Genomic DNA, 25,349 nt, shown 5'->3' on the forward strand with positions numbered 1-25,349 from the left:
AGGGAGGCCTGGCATGCTGCAGTTCATGGGGTCACAAAGAATCTGTCGAACACGACTGAATGACTGAACTGAACTGAACTTGCCATACGTTAGATGAGGTAAATAGCTTTCTTCACCTTGCTTTGCCGATTTTGTGAGACTTCCTGTCTGTTTACTCTGAGTCAGTTTAAAAAACAACTGTGAACACATGAGGACTCAAACACCAGACTTGCAATTATTAGGTATATCAGTTCAGTTCAGTCACTCATTCATGTCTGACTCTTTGCAACCCCATGGACTGCAGCCTGCCAGGCTTCCCTGTCCATCACCAACTCCCAGAGCTTGCTCAAACTGATGTCCATTGAGTCAGTGATGCCATCCAAACATCTCATCCTGTCCTCCCCTTCTCCTCCTGCCTTCAAACTTTCCCAGCATCAGGGTCTTTTCCAGCGAGTCAATTCTTCACATCAGGTGGCCAAAGTATTGAAGCTTCAGCTTCATCATCATCCCTTCCAATGAATATTCAGGACTGATTTCCTTCAGGGTTGATTGGTTGGATCTCCTTGCTGCCCAAGGGACTCTCAAAAGTCTTCTCCAACACCACAGTTCAAAAGCATCAAGTTTTTGGTGCTTAGCTTTCTTTATAGTCCAACTCTCACATCCAAGCATGACTACTGGAAAAACAACACCTTTGACTAGACAGAGCTTTGTTGGTAAAGTAATGTGTCTGCTTTTTAATATACTGTCTAGATTTGTCATTGCTTTTCTTCCAAGGAGCAAGTGTCTTTTAATTTCATGGCTGTGGTCACCATCTGCAGTGATTTTGGAGCTCCCCAAAAATAAAATCTGTCACTGTTTCCATTGTTTCCCAATCTACTTGCCATGAAGTGATGGGACCAGATGCCATGATCTTCGTTTTTTGAATGTTGAGTTTTAAGCCAGCTTTTTCACTCTCCTCTTTCACTTTCATCAAGAGGGTCTCTAGTTTCTCTTCTCTTTCTGCCATGAGGGTGGTGTCATCTGCATATCTGAGGTTAATCATTAGGTATATGATTAATCGTAATATTTAACATCATTTATTTTTTACCTTTGGAAAGAGGTTTGGATGAGCCTTATACTCAAGTAACCAGACTTTTTCATATCCTCACTGCTGTCTCCTGACTAGTAATTGTTAAGACATGAATTCACAGTTCAAGTTTCTATAAACCAATAACAGATTCAACTAGACCATTTCTATAGCAAAAGATTTACAGTGCCAAGCCAATATTAAAATGTCTTTGAAGTATGTTAGCAATGATTATCAGTATTTTCCTTTCCATATTTCATGTGAAATCCTATGTAGAGTCAGGGCAAATATCGCATGCACTATTATCCTGTCAAAAAAATTTTATTGAGAAGGCATATAGTTTAGATATTAGAAATAAGCCAGGAAAAATAAGTAAGGTTGAAGTGGCAGAGACTCTAGGATCTAGTGAATATTATCAGGTTTTGATGCAGATAGAGTACTGCAGAAAAGCATTAATATAAATATATAAGACTGGATGGCAGACTTCAAAGGAATATACAGTGAATTAAGAAAAATTGGTATGAACTCAGTTTGTCAAGGGAACTCAACAATGGAAAAGTATATATATTTTAAATACAATCAAACTGCAGTTTAGAAAAATCAAAGTAAACTATTCCATTTCTTTATATGTTCAGGCATCCTAAAACAGAAAATCAGTACTTTTGTTTTCAGTCTACAATTGGATATTTAAAACTTAATCACTTTTGACAAAATTTCTACTTGTTAAAGTTCTCCTGTGAATGATTATTCTTTTTATATTTTTTTGGTAGTATTTATGACAAATTTCTTTGTCTTTAACAAATACTGTTGTAATAAATATACGTAAAAGATAAGAGATGGTGGTTTACACTTCAAGTAAGTCTTCGGGGCGGGGGGGGGAACAAATTCTTTTTTGGTTAAAGGGTGTGTATTTTATATATTTATGTGGCTAAAAATGTTGCCAATTACCCTGAATAAGTTGCATGTGAATCAGTGTTTTTGTTTGTACCTACTTAAACCAAGAGCTAATTATAATAGGAATAAATTAAATTAGATTAAATGTGCAAAGTAAAATCCTGAATAAATGGTTCAAAGTGCAAATTTTGAATTTGTGTGTGGTAAGAGAAACCTTCATCTGGATTCCTAACTCCTAATTTCTTTATTCCTTGCCATGTGTCTGATTTCAAGCCCCAGTAAGCCCTACTCAATACTCTCCTGCACAGTTGTGTCTCCTAGACAACGCTCCTCCTTGAAAGTTTATTCAGCTCCAGACTTTAAAAGGAAATTCTGTAAACTGCAACTACTTGAAACTAGGATAGGGACTCTGAGGTAGGATCAGGGAAAAGACCAAGATTATTCTATTTCCGATTTGAGGAAAGGTATAAAGAGAAGGTCACTGATTAAATGACAAAGAGCACACACCCAGCTGACAGAAGCACAAGAAAGGTGACATGAATGACGGTATTTCTAGTTAAACATATGTAAACAACCCCCTTAAACAACAGTGTTTGCAACACTGTTATTGCTAGGTTAGAATTATTTTAAAACACTTTTTGGCATATATTGATAAGATATGTCAGGAGAGTGAGTAATTTCCTCAGTTCTGTCTCACTGCAACAAAGATTTAAAATGGTGGACCAGTGTTACAGCTTCATTACAACTCAGAGTATTATTTGGTAAAGAAAGTCTATCCCCACGCATGAAGGTGAGGTGACCTCGCAGGAGAGGCCTCAGCCCATCTTGGCTCCCTCTTTTTATGTGTTTTGGCTCCTCCCACCTGGCCTGCCCTATGCAAACTAGGGCTAGCCAGGAAGGGGACCTGTTTGTTTCACCTTAGGTTCTCACTCTGGTCCATGAATTTTTCCTTTGTTCCCTTTTCATGGGCTTTGCCCCTTTCTTTGTCTATCTTTCAGCCACTGCCATTTTGGACTCCTTTTTCTATTCTAACTATTCCAAAACCAGTGCAAGAAAGGTTAGCCAGATAACATTAAGATTTGTGTTTGGTCTGCTTCCTCTGTTGCTTAAGGTCAGTGAGTTCCAAAGAGTATGTATGTCATATTTTGGTTCTTTGGCTTTCCTGAGGAGAAATACACAAAAGGTTAGAAAATGATTTAAAATTTATGATGACAACTTGAAGATATCATTTGGACAAAGAAAAGTCAGGATGGGGAATATATATAAAATGAAGGTGTAATTCAAACCTTCAAGTATCATTCAGTCTATTAAAACTTTAATCTGTTGCACAGTCTGTGGGTTTAAGGACTCCTATTGTTAGATGATCCTGATGTTGTGGTACAGTTCACAGACTCAGATTCTTTATGGAGTATACTTTGTTTTCTGTCCAAAAATAACAGACTCTCTTTTCCAAGAAAATGGATATATACTCATATAAATAAATGTTTGTTTATAATTTTAGGAAGTCTTTGGCTCCCCTTGAAGTCATCAATGAAGAATTTCAGATTATTAAAAACTTAATATTCTATATATAAGTTCTGTTTCATTGACATCATGAGCAACAGCATCTTCATGTAAGATTGACAGGGCATTTAAAAGAAAAGAAACAAAGCCCAGGGTGCATTTGATATCAAACTCGAACATTTACAGGCTTCCCTTGTGGCTCAGCTGGTAAAGAATCCACCTGCAATGTGGGAGACCTGGATTTGATCTCAGGTTTGGGAAGATCCCCTGGAGAAGGGAAAGGCTACCCACTCCAGTATTCTGCCTGGAGAATTCTATGGACTATATAGTCCTTGGGATGGTATTTTAGACACGACTGAGCCACTTTTACTTCCACTTTCTTTGGAACATTTTCACAGATAGTTTCAATTGTTTTTTCCTCCAGAAAGACGTGAAAAATCTTAAAGGAGCCTTTAAGTAATCTCCAGATTTATTTTACTAGTTGTTTTTACTTTTCTATTCTCAGATTCCTTAAATAGTTTTAGCCTTTAACTTTAGCTCTTCTTTCTAATTAGCCTAAGTGCTTTTTTTCCCTCTAAATACCATTTGAATAAGTTGCAGTCTTAAAAATCCAGACTTTATATATATGACAGTTTAAATTCTCAGTTGAGAACATATATCAACACCCTAGAGACATTCATGTTTTATTATTACAAACTGTACCATCTATTTTGGTCCAATTCAAAGACACTATCAACACTCTCAAAAGATTCATCCAAGAACCATTTTCTTTTCAGAAAGAAACATTCTGAAAAATTTTGCACAGTCTGCTACAGCTTAATCTCCATGTGAGTCAGTGTTTAATCTTTGTGTTTTGGTTAGGATTATTGTGTTGGTGTTTTCACCTTAATGGGAAATAAAAGAAACCGAGCTGCGTAAACGCTTCTTGCCTTGCCACAGAGCACCATGCTTGCTCTCCTAGGCTGCTGGGCCACTTTGGAACATAGAAAGGTAGGGAAAGACCAGCCCTGTTGTAAAACACATTTCATCTCAGCTTTTGTTCTCTTGCATTATAGGACAAAGCACAGTGGAAGTTGCCCTGTGGCACAGTGTTAGCTCTTTATAGTTCTATACACAGAGGTCTTACAAAAATGTGTTTAATAAAATTGAACATTAAAAAAATTAAATTATTTGTAAGAGTTGCAGAAAAGATTAAAAAGTAAGTAGTAACTTTCCTGAGGGTGAAAAAATAAAAGTAGCTGGTAGTTTAATTTACATCATATATATGAGTCATTTGGATTTTCCTGGTGACCCAGTGGTGAAGAATCCATCTGCAATACAGAAGCCTCAGGAGATGAAAGTTCGATCCTTGGGTCAGGAAGTTCCCCTAGAGGTGGGCATGGCAATCCACTCCAGTATTCTTGCCAGGAGAATCCCATGGACAGAGGAGCCTGACTACAGTCCATAAGGTTGCAAAGAATCGGACACTACTGAGCAAGCAAGCATTGATTCATTTAACAATGTTTTCTCCATTATACTTAAAATCTCACCATAAATAACCAATATAGTTAAGATTAAATATATCCTGTGCAGAAGTTTGTTCGATTTTTAAATTTTCTGTTGATTTTCTTTTGATTAGTGAGTCATATAAAAGACCAAAAGACTGAATATTTGATCATTTATATAATCATAACACACTTTTGAAGCCAGAGTAGAGCACGACTTTTGAAACACTACTGGAAAATATGACATCTTTTTCTCAGAGCTTCAGGACTCTTTCTTAAAGCATTCCTTTGTAAATTAAACTTAAGATCATTATCATAAACTGATGTTTAGGAGATGGGAGAAGCAAAATCTACAGGCTATCCCAACGAGTTTCCTTAGCCCGCACTTCCTTTGTATAGACTATCATAAGGCTTTATGGGGCTTTAAAATCCTAGAACTTCTCAAGGACAAAACATCTTTGGCAGCAATACAGTGAATAGTCCATAATGGATTTCCAGGATGTGTTTCTGAGATGAGGCACAGAGAGATTTGGGGCAATGTTTCATGTTTTCTAAATTACTAATAGAGACCCAAATATCATTTGGGGGTATGGCAAGATGGCCAGGCATTCAGACTCTGAAGCCAGATTGTCTGGCTGCAAGCCCTGGCTCCGCCAGTTTCTCAGTGTGTATCCTTGGACAGGTTCCTTCAATTCTCAGTGAATCCGTAATCATATCTGTTAGATTGAACTAGTGATTACACTCACTGCAGGCCCTGGCATGAGGATTAAATGAGTTAACACATGTACAACTCTCAGAGCAACATCCAGCACGTTGAAAAACTTATTTGTTAAGTCAGTTGTTATTACATATGTTCTGATTTAGATGTAGTATCTATTTTTAAATTATACACAGGAAAAGTTTTTACAGAAAGAAACCAAGAACAAAAGTGATATGAAATTATTTATTTGACAAGCAGTTTAGTTTTGTTTTGAACTTAGCATAAGTTTCATTTTCATGTTTTGAACACTTCACAGTATTACAAGTTTATAAGGATTCTCTGGTGTGTTTTGTTCATTGCTGCCTAATGTCATGTCTGACTCTTGCCCCCCATGGACTGTAACCCACCAGGCTCCTCTGTCCATGGGATTCTCCAGACAAGAATACTGGAGTGGGTTGCCATTTCCTTCACCAGGGGACCTTCCTGATCCAAGGATTAAACTTGGGTCTCTTATGTCTCCTACACTGCAGATGGATTCTTTACCAACTGAGCCACAAAGGAAACCCCAATATTAATTAAACTATTGATTATTATATAATCAATTATTTCTTTCACAGTAGAGGGAAATATAAAAGTCATAAAGCAACTAATTTCAATGTATATTCTTTTAATTTGATTATTATAACATTACTTTTATATGTGCTGATGTACTAAAAAATCAAGAAAGCCATTCTTAATTTAAATGTTACTAAAATCTTATAATATGGTTAGTGTCTTACTTTGGAAACCACAATCTAAATCAGACTTCTTTGGTAGTAACTAACTTTCATTGTCAACAAGACACTTCTAGTTAAAGAGACATCTTTTTGCCCATATATAATTTCCAGTGGAAAGAAAGAAAGTACTGAATATTACTGAAGTTAATTGATGCAGATGGTATACCACTGCTTTCTGGAACTGTCAAGGAAATTATATTTCATTTCTTTAGCCTTATATCTTTGACTTACTCTCAATCCAGAAGTGATACTATTTTCATAAATGCAGAAAACCCCCCTAATTTCTGCTCAACTGTTTTATCACAGAATAAAATAATTTATTCTTCAGTATTAATCCAAAGGTATTTGGATCACTTCTGAATTTTAAAAACAAAGTAAAGCAATTAAGAGAAAGCATTGAATGAAATTAATGATAATTATTATACATATTTAGAAGTTTCAAACAGTTCTGAGATTAAAATCAATTCCAGAGTAACCTAAGATATATTGGTAGGGGCAGAAATCTGCAAATAGAGTACAGAAGACACAGATGGCTTTTTAGATAGGAGTAAGAATCTACTTAATGCAGATACTCTATATTATAGAATGATATTTAAATATGTACATTATACCACCCTTATGGCAGAAAGCAAAAAAAGAACTAAAGAACCTCTTCATGAAAGTGAAAGAGGAGAAGGAAAAAGTTGCCTTAAAACTCAATATTCAGAAAACTAAGATCATGGCATCTGGTCCCATCACTTCGTGGGAAATAGTTGGGGAAACAGTGGAAACAGTGGCTGACTATTTTTCTGGGCTCCAAAATCTCTGCCAATGGTGACTACAGCCATGAAATTAAAAGACACTTGCTCCCTGGAAGAAAAGTTATAACCAACCTAGACAGCATATTAAAAAGCAGACACATTACTTTGTCAACAAAGGTCCATCTAGTCAAAGCTATGGTTTTTCCAGTGGTCATGTATGGATGTGAGAGTTGCACTATAAATAAAGTTGAGCACCAAAGTATTGATGCTTTTGAACTGTGGTGTTGGAGAAGATCTTGAAAGTCCCTTGGACTGCAAGAAGATCCAACCAGTCCATCCTAAAGGAAATAAGTCCTGAATATTCATTGGAAGGACTGATGCTGAAACTGAAACTCCTATATCTTGGCCACTTGATGTGAAGAACTGACTCACTGGAAAAGACCCTGATGCTGGGAAAGATTGAAGGCAGGAGGAGAAGGGGATGACAGAGGATGAGATGGTGGAATGGCATCACCGACTCAATGGACACGAGTTTGAGTAAACTCCAGGAGCTGGTGATGGACAGGGAGGCCTGGCATGCTGCAGTCCATTGGGTCACAAAGAGTTGGACATGACTGAGCAACTGAACTAAACTCCTCCATTATGATTTAATCAATCTCATGTGACTGAACATGGAGGTGTTAATATTATGTATAAATATACAAATGAGGAATGTATATAGTGTACAAATGAGGACTCTGAAGCAGTGAGATAAGTGAGTTATGATAGGGCACTTGCCCAAAGTGAAAGTCTTCAGCAGCATGAGCTCTGACTCTAATCTCATATCTTCTGCCTGCACTACACTAGTACATAAGGTGTAAGGTAATAAACCATCACAGTTTGCCTGGGACACAAGGACTACCATGATAAAACCAGGAATTAACTGTATCATATAAAACATGTAACTATCAAATTGGGTTAAAGATTTACTGAGCAGGGCTACGCCCATCAGAACAGAACCCAGTTTCCCCCTCACTCAGTCTCTCCCATCAGGAAACTTCATAAGTCTCTTATCCTTATCCATCAGAAGGCAGACAGAATGAAAACCATAATCACAGAAAATTAATCAAACAGATTACGTGGACCACAGCATTGTCTAACTCAATGAAACTATGAGCCGCGCTGTGTAGGGCGAGCCAAAACAGACAGCTCTTGGTGGAGAGTTTCACCAAAACGGGGTCCACTGGAGAAGGGACCACTTCAGTGTTCTTGCCTTGAGAACTCCATGAACAGTATGAAAAAGCAAACGACAGGACACTGAAAGATGAACTCTCCAGGCTGGTAGGTGCCCAGTATGCTACTGGAGAACAGTGGAGAAGTAAATCCAGAAAGAATGAAGAGATGGAGCCAAGGCAAAAATTACACCCAGTTGTGGATGTGACTGGTTATGGAAGTAATGTCCAATACTAAAGAACAATATTGCATGGGAACCTGGAATGTTAGGTCCATGCTGCTGCTGCTGCTAAGTCACTTCAGTTGCGTCCAACTCTGTGTGACCCCATAGATGGCAGCCCACAAGGCTCTCCTGTCCATGAATCAAGGTAAATTGGAAGTGGTCAAACAGGAGATGGCAAGGGTGAACATCAACATTTTAGAAATCAGTGAACTAAAACGAACTAGAATGGCTAAATTTAACTCAGATGGCCATTATATCTACTACTGTGGGCAAGAATCCCTTAGAAGAAATGGAGTACCCTTCACAGTCAACAAAAGAGTCTGAAATGCAGTAGTTGGCTGCAATCTCAAAAAACTACAGAATGATCTCTGTTCATTTCCAAGGCAAACCATTCAGTATCACAGTAATCCTTGCCCCAACCAGTAATGCTGAAGGAGCTGAAGTTGAACAATTCTATGAAGACATACAAGATCTTCTAGAACTAACACCCAAAAAAGGTATCCTTTTCATTATAGGGGACTGGAATGCAAAAGTAGGAAGTCAAGTGATACCTGGAGTAACAGGCAAATTTGGCCTTGGAGTACAGAATGAAGCAGGTCAAAGGCTAACAGTTTTGCCAAGAGAACACACAAGTCATATCAAACACCCTCTTCCAACAACACAAGAGAAGACTCTACACATGGACATCACCAGATGGTCAGTACCAAAATCAGATTAATTATATTCATTTCAGCCAAAGATGGAGGAACTCTATACAGTCAGAAAAACAAGACTGGGAGCTGACTTTGGCTCAGATCATGAACTCCTTATTGCAAAATTCAGAGTTAAATTGAAGAAAGTAAGGAAAACCACTAGCCCATCGAGGTATGACCTAAATCAAATCCCTTATGGTTATACAGTGGGGGTGACATACAGATTCAAGGAATTAGATCTGATAGACAGAATGCCTGAAGAACTATGGACAGAGGTTCATGATACTGTACAGAAGGCAGTGATTAACACCATCCCCAAGAAAAAGTAATGCAGAAAGGCAAAATGATTGTCTGAGGAAGCCTTACAAATAGCTGAGGAAAGAAGAGAAGCAAAAGGCAAAGGAGAAAAGGCAAGATATACCCATCTAAATGCAGAGTTGCAAATAGCAAGGAGAGATAAGAAAGCCTTCCTCAGTGATCAATGCAAAGAAATAGAGGAAAACAATAGAATGGGAAAGGCTAGAGATCTCTTAAAGAAAATTAGCGACACCAAGGGAACATATCATGCGAAGATGGGCTCAATAAAGGACGGAAATGGTATGGACCTAACACAGAAGCAAAAGATATAAAGAAGAGGGGGCAAGAATACACAGAAGAATTATACAGTAGAGATCTTCATGACCCAGATAACCATGATGGTTTGATCACTCACCTAGAGCCAGACATCCTAGAATGCAAAGTCAGGTGGGCCTTAGGAAGCATCACTGCAAACAAAGCTAGTGGAGGTGATGGAATTCCAGTTAAGCTATTTCAAATCCTTAAAGGTGATGCTGTGAAAGTGCTGCACTCAATATGCCAGCAAATTTGGAAAACTCAGCAGTGGCCACAGGACTGGGAAAAGTCAGTTTTCATTCCAATCCCAAAGAAAGGCAATGCCAAATAATGCTCAAACTACCACACAATTGCAGTCATCTCACACACTAGTAAAGTAATGCTTAAAATTCTCCAAGCCAGGCTTCAACAGTACATGAACTGTGAACTTCCAGATGTTCAAGCTGGTTTTAGAAAAGGCAGAAGAGCCAGAGATCAAATTGCCAGCATCCACTGGATCATCAATAAAGCAAGAGAATTCCAGAAAAATATCTACTTCTGCTTTACTGACTATGCCAAAGCCTTTGACTGTGTGGATCACAACAAACTGTGGAAAATTCTTAAAGACATGGTAATACCAGACCACCTTACCTACCTGTTGAGAAACTGTATGCAGGTCAAGAAGCAACCGTTGGAACTGGACATGGAAGAACAGACTGGTTCCAAATTGGGAAAGGGGTATGTCAAGGCTGTATATTGTCACCCAGCTTATTTAACTTATATGCAAAGTACATAATGATAAACGCTGGGTTTTATGAAGCAAAAGCTGGAATCAAGATTGCTGGGAGAAACATTAATAACGTCAGATATGCAGATAACCCCACCCTTATGATAGAAAGCGAAGAAGAACTAAAGACCCTCTTGATGAAAGTGAAAGAGGAGAGTGAAAATGTTGGCTCAAAACTCAACATTCAAAAAACTAAGATCATGGCAGATAGATGGGGAAACAATGAGAGACTTTATTTTGGGGGCTCCAAAATCACTGCAGATGGTGACTGCAGCCATGAAATTAAAAGACGCTTGCTCCTTGGAAGAAAAGCTATGACAAACATAGCCAGTATGTTAAAAAGCAGAGACGTTACTTTGCCAACAAAGGGCCGTCTAGTCCAAGCTATGGGTTTTCCGGTAGTTGTGTATGGATATATGGATGTGAGAGATGGACTATAAAGAAAGTCGAGCACCAAAGAATTGATGCTTTTGAACTGTAGTGTTGGAAAAGAGTCTTGAGAGTCCCTTGACTGCCAGGAGATCCAACCAGTCCACCCTAAAGGAAATCAGTCCTGAATATTCATTGAAAGGACTGATGCTGAAGCTCTAATACTTTGGCCACCTGATACGAAGAACTGACACCTTAGAAGAGACACTGATGCTGGGAAAAATTGAAGACAGGAGAAGAGGATGACAAAGGATAAGATGGTTGGATGCATCACCAACTTGATGGACATGAGTTTGAGCATGTTCCAGGAGTGGTGATGGACAGGAAATGTGGCGTGCTGCAGTCCACGGGGTCGCAAAGAGTCAGATGTGACTGAGCAACTGAACTGAACTGAACTATCAATTGTTTTTACTTTGCTGTAGGATATCAAAGAATTTTTATATCAACACCAAAGTACAGTAAAATATGGAAATGGTCCCTTTTTATAAAACTATTTTTTCTTGCCTAACGTACAGTTATGATAATAAGGGGAAATCAGTAACCATACCCAAAAGGAAAAAAAAAAATAAAGGTACACCGCCATTTTTGAGGGGCAGCTATTGCCAGACTCTGTGTCAATTGTATTTTTTTTAATCTACTCCTTTGAAAAAGTATATATGATATGTAATATTATCCTCCTTGTATAGATGCAAAAGCTAAAGAACTAAAATATCTTGCCCAAGATCATGAAGGTAGCATAGCTGAAATTGGAATTATGCTTTTTTTTCTGTTCAAAACCATATTTTCATAATGCAAAGTCAGTTCAGTTCAGTCGCTCAGTCCTGTCCAATTCTTTGCTGCCCTGTAGACTGCAGCACGCCAGCCTTCCCTGTCCATCACCAACTTCTGGAGCTTGCTCAAACTCATGTCCATCGAGTTGGTGTGCCATCCTGCCATCTCATCGTCTGTTGTCCCCTTGATACAAGTAATTTAGAATTAAAGTCCATTGATTTGCCATTCTGTTATTTCAGTAGCTGCTCTAGGTCTAGAATTATTCTTAGAAAACATCTTTATTTGTGTGTTCCTTTTGACATTCCAGTCAAAAAAAGAAAAATTGAGTACCTTGTAGAGACTGCAGTCTGTGCTAAATGTAGATAGTGAACTTACAGACACAAATTAAGCACCAGTCCTGACCTCAGTGGCATTTTCAAGAAGGAGGCAGACACCTATGTAGTTAGTATCAAAGTCATCCCTAATAAGTGTTATATAATTTCTTGATTAAATGTAAACAGAAGAAAAAGTAAACAATAAATCTTCCTAAAACAAAAAGTGATTCACAGGAGAATCGACAGTGGAGATGGTATTTACGTTTCTGTTTTGTTTTTTTTTTTTAATAAATAAGTATATGACTTTACCAAATGAAGAGAGTAAGATGGCAGTCTTCCAAGGAGAAGAGGAAGGTACAAGTAAAGTCATTCTTAGAGAATTATGAGTCCCCTAGAGAATTTGAAAAACAGGAGGTAACAGAACTAAGGTGGTAAAAGATAACAAAGGAAACAAAGGTAGAGGAGAGACTGAGAAGGAATGTAGTTGCCAAGCAGTTTGGACTTTAATCCTGAAGAAACAATGCAATATGTAAAACAATCTTTAGCCCTTTATAGCAATGCTTTACTTATTTCTATCTGCCTTTCCACTATACACTCTTTGAGAGCTGAATCTTGTATTGATTGGAGATGTTTCTCCAGAAACCAGAAGAGTACTTGGTGCATAGTAGGCACTTAAATATGTATATATGCTATATTGCTGAATGTTTAAAATAAATATTATGTACCTGTAAAGGTACAACCAATAAATGATTATTGTAATAGGTCAAGCAAGAGAAAACAAATGCAGCATGTGAACAGTGATAATAGATTTTGTATAGAATCAGCACCACTTAATAACGTATAGACTAAGAAGGGTTTGATAAAGTAGAGAATCCAGTATTACAATAGAGTTTCAAACCTGGGTTATTAGATGCATGGTGATATCTTAACCAAAACAGGAATAGAAGAGGAAAAGAAAGTTCAAGAGAAATTTTTTAACTTTGTATTTGAATTCACTGAGAACAGGATTCATTTGGGACATGATCTGATACTCATCAGGCAACAGTGTTAAGAAAACAGTCTTCCAATTTTAGTTCTTGTGAATGAAAATAATTATGTAATATATAATGTTCAAATTTATGTCATCCGCATCCTTTGAAAGCCTTCAGTTCAGTTCAGTTCAGTTCAGTCGCTTAGTCATGTCTGCCTCTTTGTGACCCCGTGAATCACAGCACGCCAGGCCTCCCTGTCATCACCAACTCCCGGAGTTCACTCAGACTCACGTCCATCGAGTTGGTGATGCCATCCAGCCTTAGAGGGATAAGAAAACCATTTCATTTGTTATCAAATCCATTTGAGATTATAATTATAATTCATTATTAGTACAGCAGAAACAGGGAGATAGAAATAAATAAGAGGCTCAAAAAGTCCTGAATTACAACTTGGGAGGAAAAAATACAAGCAGTCTAGTTGTCAATCCAAATTATTATCACAACTTTTGTTATCTATTAGACAAAATGTGGATGCTATATAATGCTAAATAAACTACCATTGATTTAAATCTGTAATAGTTTTAGGGTTGTTGAGATTTGTTAGATTCTTAATAATACTGAGAAATTGTACATGAGAAATTGCCAAGCTGATACAAAACATTACATCCAGCAAAAACTCATTATTTATATGAAAATGTTGAATCTATAATCTCCTTTCAGAGTCTTCTCTGAGTCCTAAAACAGGGGGACACTTTCACTCCCAAAATATTTGCCCCCACATTTCCCTGAAACATTTAAAGAATACCTCTCTTTTGTTTCCTTTAACAACAATCTTATCATTGTATGGTTTCTCAATACCTCCTGTATAAAAATCATCATATATATTAAGCTGCAAATTTGAAAAAGATTCATTAGTTAATCATCTATAAAAGTCCTGGTTAAAGAAAATTATTGTTCTCTATAACAGAAAAAGATGACATTGGATTTTGTGATTCATTGTGTTCAGAATATAAATAATTTCTTATAGAATCTTGATTCTAATGCAGTTCAAAATATCTGTAACAATATCTGGGCTATTCATGAAGGAAAACCAAAGAAATTTCACTTTTTGTGTGACTTATAGAAGTGTTTATGAAGAGCTCTTTAACTGATAAGGCTTCTAAAAAAAGGATCTGGGAATTTTGAGATGACTAACTTTCAAGAACCATGGAGCTTGTCCCTTCATTTCAGTGCAATGTGAATACTAAGTTAATCCTGCAACGTGAGGCACTTAGGGTAACTGATACTGGGAGGACCCAAGGGGATGGAATGGGGAAGGAGGCAGGGAGGGGGTTCAGGATGGGGGCACATGTACACCCATGGCTGATTCATGTCAGTATATAGCAAAAAACCACCACAATTTTGTAAAGTAATTAGCTTCCAATTAAAGTAAACAAATAATTTTTTAAAACTATAAAAATGGAAATAAGCTGAAATATTTTGAAAATATTTAATATAAAAAAGAATCACATCCAAATGTATTTTCTAAGAGCAAAAATACAACATATAATTTCTACATATTTAACAATAACACTGATTCAGGAAATCAGTCCTGAATATTCATTGGAAGGACTGATGCTGGAGCTGAAACTCCAATACTTTGTCCACCTGTTGTGAAGAACTGACTCATTTGAAAGGACCCTGATGCTAGGAATTGAAGGTAGGAGGAGAAGGGGATCACAGAGGATGAGATGGTTGGATGGCATCACCGACTCAATGGACATGAGTTTGAGTTAACTCCTGGAGTTGGTGATGGACTGGGAGGCCTGGCGTGCTGCAGACCATGGGGTCGCAAAGAGTCAGACATGACGAAGCAACTGAACTGAACAATAACACAGGAAAAGCACTGTAACCAATAGACTTCTCTCACCTAACCTCATCTTTGAAGAATACCATCCTAACTTTGATGATTTCCATTATACTTATCAATTTTCTTGATTATAAAAGGTAATCATGGACTGTAAACTTGTAATCTTCACAGTGTAACTAACTTCCTATAGAAAACCACTAGGAAGCAAATTACAGGTTAGATACCATCAGTATTCTAAAAAAAAAAAAAAAGCCTTAGTTTAATAACACATGCTTTCAATTGATGCTACTGAACAAAATACAAAAGACGCAGCACTCAGGTGTGAAACTTTTAATTTATAAGAAACTGGAAGAGTCTTCATTTGGTACTTTATTATCTTTAATGAGAAGATGAAACTTGTCACTGATGAATTTTGAGATTGTATAAAGGTATCTCCCAAGAAGTTATAGACAGAACTAATTCCAAAGCACTTTGTATTCACATAGACTAGAATCTTGCTGAAATACTTCAGTGTTAGTCTCTTAGGAATTGTGAAAATGATGAGAAAAATCACTTTGTTTCTATGAAGCACCTACTCTGCTTAGCTCTATGGGAGGTGACCTTGAGAAATCCAGTAAATAGAGATACAAAGCATCTATGGGAAGGTGGAGGAAAAACAACCTACTACAAAACCAGGAACACTTTTCCTAATGCAGACAATAGATGTGATGGGAATGCAACTATTAGGAAATGTCACCATGGGAGACTTTCAAGGTAGGGTCCAGTTTATAAATGCTAGGGAGATGTGAGGTATGATTAGGGAAGGAAACCAGTTGGGAGATAATCCTGGCAGGAGAATACCAAAAAGAAAGGGAGAAGGAAACAGGACTGAACAAATATAGGTGAGAACGACAGCCGATGAGCCAGTAAATGAAAAGACTGGTTAGGAGCAATACAGTCCACCCCTGGAGAGGATTGGCTGACAGGATGGGCCCTACAGTTCTGATCTATAAAACACACCTGAGAGGTACCTTTGGCACAGAAGTAAGAGCTTAAGCTCTCAGACAGACTGCTTGATACTGCCACTTCCCAGCTGTTGAATTTTGGACAAATAATTTAATTTTCTATGCCTCAATTTCTCTGGGTAATAGGGAATGTCAGTTTTTTAAAATATATTTTTATTTGTTTTAAAATATATTTTTAGAAAATAAATATGTTTCTCTGACAGCAGTGGTCAAGATAGAAAAGTGCGACTATGAAAAGAAGAACTTGGGCAGTCATTGCAATAACCCAGATTTTCTCTTAACATCCATAATCTATTATCATTCAAACTGGAATATTGAGTTCATAATTTTTATATTTAAGTATGAAAAGAACCTCTTATTTGCCCCACCTTGCCAACCAAGTGTTTGCATCCAGCTCCTATCTTCAAGCTCCCTGGAATCAATGGCCAAATAAAGGATTTCATGACAGATTCTCAGATTTAAAGCCTGAATCTTCTAGATCCCTTCAGTAGTGCTGACAATTCATTTGACCTCAATATTTTCTGATTTTTTTTAATATGTATTTGGGTGAAATTAATGACTTTAAGGAACATTATAGAAATTTGCCAAAATGGGAAACTTCTTTGGATTCTAATTCTATGCATGATAAATGGGGATCTTTATTACTACATTTAACCTTTAGCACATTTTTCTCTAAAATACAGATTCAAATGTAAAATCTAGCATTTGCAGACATTGTACTAATTTGTTCCAGTCACCCTTTATAACCCTTAAGGCTTTGAGTTCATAAAAGGGACATGAATTACAATATGAGATCTAATATTTCCATCACTGGTACACATAATTTCTTTCCAGATCTTCTTTGTGCTCCTGAGGAAAAACTCTGTGCATAGTGCAGACTGACTTGCTAAAAATCCCAGTGAGAAATGAGAAATATAGAAGTAAAAAGCAAATATGACATACATGTTTATTTCAGATAAATATAATTTTCCCTCCCTAAAATGAGTTTATCTTTTAAACTAGGGCAATTGGGCAGAACAAATAGATTCTCTTCTTTGAAAAAGAAAACAGCTATTTATGTTGAATGTTCTATCTAATAGAGGTATATTAGGAACTGTAACAATTGCAAATAGATATGATAAAAAAGAAATAAATGATGTTCAGCTTCTGATTTTAGCTTCTTCACTAGACTATGAAATCAGAGTTATTTACTTTTCATGTACTGCCATCATAGTTCTGTTGATCTAATCTATGTCCAATAAAGACATGATCAAGAACTATTACAAATCCCACCAACTTTGTAGCATTCATCAATCTACTGGCGTTTTTCTACTTAAAAGACCTTAAAAGTAGACTATGACTGATGACTTATACTTTCTTAAAGAGAATTTATGAACTTCTTCTTTCTGCTTTGCTTTTAGGAGTATTTTGGAAAGGCTAAGTCTAATGTAATTCTGCCATAATTACTGCATCACTGGATGAGAAGTTGTACCACAGCTGCCAGAGCAGTTCCAGTAACTGCTTAAACTCTGACTTCAGCTTGCTGATTGTCTTTTAAGGAAAAGCTCAGGACAACATAATCTAAACAAGTGATTGCAGGGCCTTAGAAAAGGAAATGCTTAATTTCTTAGTAATTCATATTGTAATTCATGTTCTTTTTATGAACTCAAAGGAAATAATGCTATAAAAATGGAGAACTGTGTATGTTTAATATTTATAGAAGCATGTTGGAAAATGAAGTTCCTACTAATAAAATACAAATAATTTAGCTGCCACAGCTGGAAATCTCTAACTGTAGCACATATTTCTGTAATTGCTCTAATCCTTATATATTCTCTTGCTCTTTTGGCAGGCAGACCAGTAATGATTGTGGTGGAATATATGGAGAATGGATCCCTAGACTCCTTTTTGCGGGTGAGGTATTCTTTTCTGATGGCATTTAAATGAGCTATTTTGAGTTCTAGATTTAAAACATTTATCATAAATTAATTTTTCCATAATGTTATTCATGGATTCTTCCATAAAAAATGGCAGCAATTTCTCTAGGGTGCATTTCTCTGATACTGTGATACGTTAGAGCTACTGAGATGGGGAAGTATATACACATGATAATCTGATTTCTCCTATAAATTGACTTGCCATATCAAATATACATATTTCAAATGATGTTATAAAGAAAGAGATTAAATTAAACTCAGTTGCTTCACATAGTCTTTCATTTTGCTTTATTATATATAACTATTTAGCAAAATATTTTATGCCTTGTATATAGTGCTGAACCTTTTAAATTGATGTATACTTACCAATAATGACTCGAGTTCATATGAGAAGATGGATTTTATCATCTTTGTTCATCTTAAGTTCATTTGGCTCTTTAGAAAACAAAATGAGAAAGAATTAACCTCTGGCTGGTATTTATTTTAGAACAAAAAAAATTTTAAGCACTTTTTTTAAAGTGACTTATCCTTAACAGTATGGCATATACAAAACTCATTTGTTTTATGCGGTAGTACAGAATAGCACAGCTAAGAAGACACCATGAAGTTATATTTCAAAATGTATTTATGATATTTTTGGTATTTAAAGAGCCATCATATGCTATAAAAATATTTATTGACAGGGGAAAAATACAAATATAAAAAAATAATCACTAGACTAAATATTTTTCACCCCAGCAGAGGTCACATATGTGCATGTTACTGTATCCCTTAATATATATTTATCTACAGAGACATAGCCAATTTTCTCATGTAAAAAAGACTGACTTTTGCTATTTGAATTGTATTATATGTATTTCTCCATTTTTTTAATGTGAATAAATGATCTCAAGCATTCTTTCTTCACTTCCAGTTTTTGCACAGTGTTATTTGGAGAAATTCTGTGTGTATCTTACCTCTCTCTCTTGATCCCATTTTCATTTATTTTTCTTTATTCCATTCCTTCTTCTTCCAACTGATCTCAATATTAACAGTGATGATATATTTACACTGACTATACTTGATGTCCAGATTCAATGCCAGAAGCTGAATTCAGCAAAATCGTCTAATTATTATAGAGCAATACTCTTCACAAAATGCATACTCTCAAGCAAGTATGCTCTTTAAGGCAAAATGAAACTCATAGGCATTTAGGGACCTAAACAATTTGTTCTTTTCTGTAGCCATTCTCAGAATATATTTTATAGCTTGTATCCATTTCTCCTGTAAATGTGCGAAATTACTTTAGTATAATTTATCAGGACCTCCTATGGTATTTGAAATGCATATATACTTATGCCCTTCCATTATGTTTATCCAGAAATGCATTTTTATCAGATACATATCAAAATGACTTGTTATCTAATGATGCTTGAGATTTTTTATCTACTATATCCTAGAGCTGAATATAATGGCAAGTAATGTAACAGATACTCATCTAAATTGCTGCTGAAAATTGGATCAAATGACTGCCACAAGCAAATTAGGAGAGAAATGTTAGTTTCAGATGTAAGTTTTGTCCTGCTGAATCATGAATGAATTAAAACATGTTGTAAAGAAAATATATATTGTAAAATATTTATTCATAAACATACAACATGTTTATAAGTGGTAAGTTTCATGATTTAAATTTTAAAAACTAATATTTTTCAGCTCTATGTGCAATTGGTTAGACACAATACAATCTGGGAAAGAATAAATGTTCAAATAATGTGGCTATTTTTATTCATACTATAAGAACCTTAACATATACTGTCTCCGTTCATCTTGGCTCTGCCACTTACTGGTTATGTGACCTTGTGACTTGAGCAAGTGACTAACTTTTCTGTGCCTCTGTTTACTTATCTATAAAATGGGAATATTACTTGTATCTACTTCATGCAGTTGTTGTAAGGATTGAGTTGATTATTGTAAAGCATATAGAATAATGCCTGACATCTTCTAATGGGTACTACCCTGGTGGCTCAGACGGTTAAGCGTCTGTCTACAATGTGGGAGACCGGGGTTCAATCCCTGGGTCAGGAAGATCCCCTGGAGAAGGAAATGGCAATCCACTCCAGTACTATTGCCTGGAAAATCCCATGGACAGAGGAGCCTGGTAGGCTACAGCCCATGGGGTCGCAAAGAGTAGGACACGACTGAGCGACTTTACCTTACCTTAGAGCAAGGATCGAAATTCAAGTCTCTGAATCCAAAAGCCATGATTTCATACACATTAAATTCTTTTATCTTAAATTACTTATTACTTCTTCTTATAAGTTCACTACCATCTCCCCATGGGGTCTTGTGTCCCCTCCTCACAAGAATTAGTATTAAAATAAAAATCATATGAATAGGATAAAAAAAACATAGGGTCAGTTGCTGCTGCTGCTGCTGCTGCTAAGTCGCTTCAGTCGTGTCCGACTCTGTGCGACCCCATAGACGGCAGCCCACCAGGCTCCCCCGCCCCTGGGATTCTCCAGGCAAGAACACTGGAGTGGGTTGCCATTTTCTTCTCCAATGCATGAAAGTGAAAAGTAAAAGTGAAGTTGCTCATTCGTGTCTGACTAGTAGCGACCCCATGGACTGCAGCCTTCCAGGCTCCTCTGTCCATGGGATTTTCCAGGCAAGAGTACTGGAGTGGGGTGCCATTGCCTTCTCCGATAGGGTCAGTACTCCCTTTTTACTCTTTTTTAAGATTCTTTCTGTGTAATCATATCTGTTTCATCTCAGAAGTTCAAAGTGCTTCATAAACTTTATGTCAATAGCAGATACTCAGCTCCCCATGGCAAGCAGAGATTATATATATATATATATCCCACATAGTCTCAAAAGCCAAGTCATTTTTCAAACTACTGCTTTGGAATTTGATAATCACAGCTTCTACAATCACAGAGAGGAGGAAGTAGCGAAGTGCATGTCGTAGTAGGGGAGCCATCCACGGCTCATTAATAGCATTCTGTGCTTACTGGAGGTAAAAAAGATTTCCCTTTGGTCTCCCACACTATTTGAAAATCACTTCAATTCCCTGTTTTATATGAAGGAATGGTAGCAAACCAAGTACAAGATTACAGTCTGGTGGCAGTGGCTGGCTGGGTTTGATACTCCACTGAATGCATAAACCTACTATTTGGATCCTTGCAGATATTTCTCAAGAAATATATTAGCAGATGACGGTATGGTTAAGTAAGCATGTTTGTGTGTAAGTGTGTATGTGAGTGTGTATGTGCATGTAAATGCGGAAAAGGAGAGGTGGGTAGGTATATAAGAATATGTGTGTGTTACCTTTTAAAATAAAATGCATTTTGACTCAGCAAAGTGGAGCATCAGCCTGACTGCCCAGAAGATATGACCTCACTGGTATGTAAGTTCTCCTAGCTTTTCCAAGGAAATGCTCTAGTGTAAATGAGGCACAGCCCTGAAGCTTATTCCTGCACAGTCTAACTATACATATACATTTCATAAACACTTTTATTGGCGCTTACCTGGCAACTGTTTATCCCTAAATCTTTGGACCTTCTTTTCTTATAGCAATATTAGCTAGCAATCCAAATAAAAACAGTTATAAAATACTTTAAAAATTTGAGGTATCATATGTCAAGCACAAAGAAATTACTTCTTTATTTAATAGCATTTTTTATAAAATAAAATAATCTGATTATGTTTTAAAACAATTACTCTGGTTGTTGTACTGAGACGACACTATAGTGAGGTACAGATGGATACAGGGAAATCAGGAGGCTTTTCAATAATCCAGGTAAGGAGATAATGGAGGCTTAGATTAGGATAGTTGCAGTTGAGTTGATGGAAAATGGTAAACTCTCTGATATATTTTGAACATTGAGTCAATAGCATTCACCAGGGGATTGGATCAGGTGTTAAAGCAAAAAAGAATATTCAGTGATGATGGCTTCCACAAAATAAGGTTAAGAATAGGCACTAACTTCTTTCTGTAGCTATTAAGACTTTATTGTAATGAATATCTTATAGACCTAAAACTCCAAGAAAATGTTTGGCATACAGTAGTGTCTCCATAATTTTATCTATTATTATATTTCAGAAGATGTCATTAGTTTTGAGGTTTTAAAAAATATTTATTTGCTGCATTGGGTCCTCGTTGATTTATCTGGGCTTTCTCTACTTGTGGAGAGCAGGAGCTACTCTTTATTGCAATGCATGGACTTTGCATTAGCTTCTCCTGTTGCAGAGTATGGGCCCTAGCATGCACAGGCTTCAGGAGCTGTGGCTCGCAGGCTCTAGAGCCTGGGCTCAGTGGTTGTGGCACACAGGCTTAGTTGCCTCACAGCATGTGGAATCTTCCTGGACCAGGGATGAAACACCCATATCCCTCCATTGGCAGGTGGACTGATTCTTAACCACTGGATCACCAAGAAAGCCCACTGAGTATTTTAAAATTGTTTTCCTGTCACTTCTTGGTCTACTTTTTCTAGTGGCTAAAAATATTCTTAATGTTCACCATTTTTTAAAATCTGGGTATACCTCACAAATGTGAGTATTTAAATAATACATATAAGTGCATATCAGCATTCCAAAAGCAATGTGAGACATCTGAAGATTTTCCTTGAACAAATGCAAAGCAAATATTAATTTAAAAAATTAAAGGGATCTTTTAAATATTTATGTACTCAAATTATAAATCTAGTAAAGATAGCATTTTACCTTATGCTAGTTGTATATTAATAATGAGAGCTGTGTTTTATTAGCACACTTTTTCTTGTAAATTGTGTTTTGTGGAGTTATATTTGTGCTGGGGTACAAGAGCATAATTAATCCACATCACATTCATTTCCTATTCAACAGTAGAAAAAAGTGAATTACACTTATCCACCAATATCTGTCTTTAAACTCTAAAAGTTACAGTTGAATTACATACCTTTAATTACATTTTTTCAGAAGAAAATATGTGAAACTTCATGTCAATGAATATTATTATGCCTGTGCCAGTTTAATGCCAAAGACTATTCTAAAAATATGTGACAGTAAGCATCCAAATATATGAAAGCATAGTATACTTGGAACAAAGCGTATCACTGACTGAACTTTTTATTCTTAAATTAGGAGTTAGAGCATCAATATACAATAGCCTGAATTGATCTCTTTAAACATTTTAGTACTATAAAGGTATTGTGTCATTTGTAGTATCTGGTACCATGTTGTATTTTCTAATATTCCTATTAATTCTCATTTTGCATATAGGACTTTATATTAAAGTTTTTAATTGATAGGTAATTTATACTCTAGTGATATATAGAGAAATTGAATACAGTTTCCTGAACTCTTCTATAGTCATTCCTAACCCCTCATTTGAACCATACAGGAGAGTTTTTATTTACAAAACTGAATATTAGACTCAAAACTTGTGGTTCTCAACCATGCCTGGAAATCAGAATCTCCATCCTACTGAGATTTTACAAAATACACATGCAGTATCCAAACAGATATATTTTGCAAAAATTTTCACAGTAATTCTGATGCACTCTGGTGATGCTTCCTCAGGATCTTGGCACTGTGTTACACCCTCCCCTAGATGCTAAACAAAAAAGTTTAAATTTTATTGGCTTTATTTAAGTGCAGCATGCAGTAACTATTGTAGTTTACCTTTGTACAAATCTAAGCAAAAAAAAAATTAATTTCAATAGAAAGCTCCTTAAGTTAAAGATATATTATATATTCAGATTCACTTTAAAGTATTAAAAGATAATCTGAAATCCAACTGTCATGTTTCACAAATCTACTCTTCTTCCTAGATTTTTTACATGTATTAGAGATGACATTTTTAGTTTCCTTATGATTGAAATTTCTGATTCCATTCTTGGTGGCCTTTCCCTTCTATAACTAAAAATACAGCTTGGCCTAGCTTTAGTCCAAATTCACAATTACTACAAAATAATAAAGCCTTGAAGGATTTAGCAAATATTCTATAAGAAATTATAAAAAGATTTTCAGCTGGGGCGGTCACAAAAACCAAGGCTTGAGTTAAAAGGAGATATTGACTATTATTTGTTCAGTGGTTATTTTAAACAAGAATGATCTGGTCTTTTCAGACTATAAATAACCTTAGCCACTTCTTTTTCTAATTCAAGAACATTTTAAAAAGTCATAGCATGGTCAACTTCCTGATTTAGAAACATATAAAAACTGAATTTTAACTTTAAACTTAAGTTATAGAAGTAACCCTCCAAGGACTGTTTTCTGCAAAGTCACTTATAAATCAATTGTTGAGAACTCAGGACGCATTTTCCCATAAATATTTCTTTTAAAGCTTCTGCTTAAGTCCCTAGGCAGATCCATAAAAGCCTCTTTAACACAGAATACAGCTCAAGGATGTAACTTTCAATACAAAGAAGACCTGTAGTTTCCTTCAAACAAAAAAAAATTGAAAAGATTTTTGTGCCTTATTTAGGGGGGGCGGGGAATGTCCATTTTTATGCAGCATCCGCCCCTTTCTTAATATCCTCTTCTCAGATCCTCAGATGTTTAATTTTTTCTGTTTTAAATCCCATATGGTAGCACACTCTTCCTATCATTCTCATCACCAGGTTAGGCTTTTTTCTAATCACAGAATTACCTGTAACTTGGACCTTTACCCCATCCTAATTGTCCTCATTCTTTCATTGCTCTCATTCTTTCATTGTCACAGATCTTAGCTGGTTATAAAACTAGATTAATTCATACTAATATGTGATTCACAAATACTATTTTAATTCTCGCAGATAACTTTGCATTTTTACATGAACTTGTAAATCCAAATAATTTTTTTCATTGTATATTATTCTGGTGATAATACTTAATATGAGATCTACTCTCTTGACAAAAGTTTAAGTATACAATATGGTATTGTTCACAACAGGTATATTATTGTACAGAAGCTCCCTAGAGTTTATTCATCTTGCTTAAATAGCCCTTTATGCCCATTGAAAGTTGTTCAGTTGTGTCTGTTTGTGACCTCATGGACTACAGAGTCCACGGAGTTCTCCAGGCCGGAATAATGGAGTGGATAGCCATTCCCTTTTTCAGAGGATCTTCCCAACCCAGGGATTGAACCCAGGTCTCCCTCACTGCAGGCGGATTCTTTACCAGCTGAGCCACAATGATGAGTAACTCTCTATATCCCCCTCACCCGGTCCCTGAAACCACCATTTCACCTTTTGATTCTGTGAATTTGGCCCAAACAGAATCTTAATAATGAAATTTCAGTTAGGAAGAAAAAAAAAAAGAAGTGAGAACATTCATACAGTATGGATGAGAATATTTTGGGGCTAAGGGACAATTAGAAACATGGAATTCATCTCTTCTCTGTTGTGACTCTTCAGAGATTCTCATCATCAGTGCCTTAGAAAACCATTGTGTTTCTTTCAACATCTAGTTTTCTCAGAATGTCCTCAAGCAACACAGAAGTAGGGAGACAA

At 36.3% G+C, this 25,349-nt stretch overlaps 1 protein-coding gene across 2 annotated transcripts in view; it reads left to right on the forward strand.

Annotated features, from left to right (window-relative positions):
- The window catches only part of EPHA6 (EPH receptor A6), a 985,602-nt gene that overhangs the window by 815,251 nt on the left and 145,002 nt on the right, over positions 1-25,349 (forward strand). For both annotated transcript variants that reach the window (XM_042230510.2, XM_060404157.1), the window contains one exon: positions 17,817-17,878. In XM_042230510.2, coding sequence (XP_042086444.1) covers positions 17,817-17,878 — 62 coding nt within the window. The remainder of the gene's footprint in view (positions 1-17,816; positions 17,879-25,349) is intronic.

The sequence above is a fragment of the Ovis aries genome, chromosome 1 (assembly GCF_016772045.2).
Source record: "Ovis aries strain OAR_USU_Benz2616 breed Rambouillet chromosome 1, ARS-UI_Ramb_v3.0, whole genome shotgun sequence".
NCBI classification, from domain to species: Eukaryota; Metazoa; Chordata; class Mammalia; order Artiodactyla; family Bovidae; genus Ovis; species Ovis aries.